We start from the raw sequence: 3,379 nt of genomic DNA, 5'->3' as shown, positions 1-3,379 counted from the left end.
CGAGCCATGTCCCGGGCGCAGGGGGCCGGGCCGGGTCAGGGCTAAGAGCGGCCCCGCAGCCGCCAGGAGGGCGGGAGCGGCAGCCACCCTCGCCTCCTCCTCAGGTGCTGCTGCCGGTGGCGCGGCCTCCCCGCCGGCTCCCTATGGTGCGCTTCAAGGATGGCGAAGAGACCGCGCAGGTGAGTGGCCGCTGCCCCGCCCCCGTCACCTGTCACCGCCCGTCGGGCACTCCCTCCTCCCCCCCCACGGAGGTGGCGCTTGGTGTTCTGCCCTCTGTCCCGTGGGCAGCGTGGCCGCCCCGGGGTCGCCGCCCGGCCCTGCCCTGCCCTGCCTGCCGCCTTTCTTCCCTGCCCTTCTGCTCCCTCCTCTTCCAAGTCCGTCCCTGGCGGGAGGCAGCGGTTCACCCTGGCTGGATAACCTGATGATGCTGTGCGTGGAGGCCCCTGGCTGTCCACCCGGGTGCCGCCGGCCGTGTGCCTTCAGGTCCTTTCAAGGCTGCAGGCCATGTAGTGCGAACCATGGATAGAATAAGGCATGTCTAGCCTCCTAAAATTGAGGCGGGCAGCATCTGCTGAAGTGAACAAAAGCCATCTCCTGCTTCTTCACCTGCATCTTGGATGTGGATAAATATGCCATTAAGTTTGATTGGTGTTATATAATAAATAAATACGGTATTAAGTTTCACTGAAGTGAACTTGAGTTTGCAAAAGCTTGTGCTGTCATGTACATGTGAATGAACACGCACACACACCGGCGTGCGCACATGCCCCACATCATCTGTCATCTCCATTGGTTTCACACGGACCTTCCCCATCCCTTCTCCTTTTACTTGAGACCCATACCCCATTCCCCGAACAAACATGTATGTCTTGGATTTGGGTAAATATGGTATTAATTTTCACTGAAGCAAACTTGGGTTTTCACAATCTTGTGTGTGTTTGCGTGCGCTCTGTCTCTCGCTCACACATACATGTCTTGTATTTGTGCAAATATTGTATTAACTGAACTTTCACTCACTCTCCATCTCAAAAAGTGGGCTTCTTTTAAACACCTTGTATGTTAAAATGTATTTGAATGTATAATATGAGACAGTGCACACATGACCTGTCTTGAACCCAAGACAGCATGGTGTAAGGTCTTATTTAGTTAGTCTATAAATATGTGTATCTACCCTTCCTTTTGACAGACTTCATGCTAACAGGGCTGAATACCTCTCTCCACAGATTAGGGCAGCTTTCTATGCTTACTGTTGAGTAGCAGGCTTTTTCTCATGTGAACCCTAAACCAATGGGGGTAAGAACCATATTATGAACCAAGGAGTATGGCAGGACTAGGAAGAAAGATCCCACTTAGAAAGTTCTCAACCAGTGGTTCTCAAACTTTTTTAACTCGAGGCACCCCTCAGAAAATGTCAGATCATAGTTTTCAGTCAATTTTTGATTATAGGAAAGTAACAGAACAAGTTCTTCTGTTGCAAAGAACTCGAAAAAGACCACAAGAGGTCAGAGTTTTTAACGCTGAGGATTCCTATATGAAAACTCTGGATTTATCTTGTGAATCAGATTTGTACACCTGACATTCTGTAGTGTTTGTGCCATGTCCTGACTGAGAATCGCTGGTGCATAGTGATACACCCTTACTGAAGGAGGTGACATAAATTTCTTGTTCCAGTTGGGGTTTATTAAATTTAGTGGAATTAAGCTGTTTTTGATTTTCAAATAATTTCAGTCCTTTTCAAAAGCCTTTTCATTTTGTATACAGCTTTCAGCTACCTAGAAGGGATGCCAAAGAATAAAGCCTTACATCTTTTTTTGAAATCTTATGGCTACTAAACTTACTTAAAAAATAACTTACTCTCTTACTCTTGCAGATAAAGCTGTCTAATTTCAAACTGTTTCACTTTGTTAAAAATGTCTGTGATCATAGTACACTTGAACATGAACTGAGATGGTATGGGTAATTGAAAACCATCTATCTGTATTAGATTTAGTTTTTAAAAAATCCCTCGTTTACTTATGTAAATTGCATATTTTTGGACTCAATATATTGCTGTTCTAGTTAGTCAAGTCTAACAGTACAAATGATGTTTTTTGAGATTTGACATAAGGCCCACATATAGAAATGCATAAAATTTGGTCATAGTGTGTATATATAGACGCTGTTCTCTGTGAAATGTAAACGCTAGATTGGTCTTGGTAAACTACATGCTTCTTTATAGAACTCTCAAGTGTGAAGTTGTTAGCAGCCTTTATCAGTGGGCCATGGTGACAGGCATACTGTAGAAATTACTCCTTTCAGTAACTTCCGTAGTGTCATTCATTTCTGGAATCTAGATATTCATTTAAAAAAAGGCTTTTACCATATGTATATAGAAAGACTTATAAATATTAACTAGATGTAAATGATCTAGTATTATATTCTTGAATCTGGATATAGCTAGTGTTTATGTTCAAAAAATACAAGCTACTTCATGCATTTCAAAAATAGAAATTCTGAAACCTAACTATGATTGCTTATTCATAAGTATGGTTCTTTTCAGTGCTAGATTTTTCTCCAGGTTATTGCATAATCTCTTGTTGTCTCTGACAGTTTACCTTGCGCCAAGTTCCAGCTGACTCCTATCTATTTTCCAACGCATCCAGTTTTTTTCATAAACTATATTATAGTATTATTATGTCTTTAAAAAGAGCAGATATGTGGCCTACTGAAGATGTAGGCCAGTGAAAAAATACTGAGTTTAATATCAAAATAACAATATGACCAATTGCATTTATTTTCATATTTCATTCAAGAAGAAGTCTGTTTTAAGACAATCCAAAGAGGCTTAAGAACTTCATTTCACTGTACTAGACAGCAAGTGACATGTGGTGTTGCTACATAATTTTGGTCAGGCTTCCCACAGAGTACACAGTGTCTTGGCTATAATTCAGATGCAGATAAGCTTTAGTCTTGTTGCCTTTCCAAATAAATGTTAATCTCACGTTAAATAACTTGAGCCAGAAAAGTAATTCAAATGTCTAAGGTATTTAAAGGAAGGCCACTTTTTTAGATGATTGAGAGTAAGCGAAATTAAATTAATACCATATATTTACCCAAATCTTACTCCCCAGTAATTATAATGCATGGAAATTCTATACATGGAAAAATTATAAATTTGTTCTGATTTTCCATGTGTCCAATTCAATTATTGAAGGATCGTCTTAAATTTATCTCCACCACTACTGTAGTGGGAAAAGCAGTTAAGAAAGCATTGAGGCAACAGGAGGCAGTTGAGGGAGGGGGAGATGTTGGTGGGTGGGAGCAAGCAGCTTGCTCCCTGCTGCCTGTTCCCCATGCCCCCACTTACCCCCTCCTGCAGCCTTTGCCCCCTGTCTATCCC

General features: G+C 42.2%; 1 protein-coding gene across 1 annotated transcript in view; it reads left to right on the top strand.

Annotated features, from left to right (window-relative positions):
• The first annotated feature begins 31 nt into the window (after positions 1 to 31).
• The window catches only part of MYBL1 (MYB proto-oncogene like 1), a 59,393-nt gene continuing 56,045 nt past the window's right edge, over positions 32 to 3,379 (top strand). The window contains exon 1 of the mRNA XM_019527749.1: positions 32 to 179. Coding sequence (XP_019383294.1) covers positions 160 to 179 — 20 coding nt within the window. The 5' untranslated portion in view covers positions 32 to 159. The remainder of the gene's footprint in view (positions 180 to 3,379) is intronic.

Source organism: Gavialis gangeticus, unplaced genomic scaffold, assembly GCF_001723915.1.
Source record: "Gavialis gangeticus isolate Ggan-Ray unplaced genomic scaffold, GavGan_comp1, whole genome shotgun sequence".
Lineage (NCBI taxonomy): Eukaryota > Metazoa > Chordata > Crocodylia > Gavialidae > Gavialis > Gavialis gangeticus.
The sequence above is the reverse complement of the archived record's forward strand: the minus strand, read 5'-3'. Positions and strand labels throughout refer to the sequence as shown.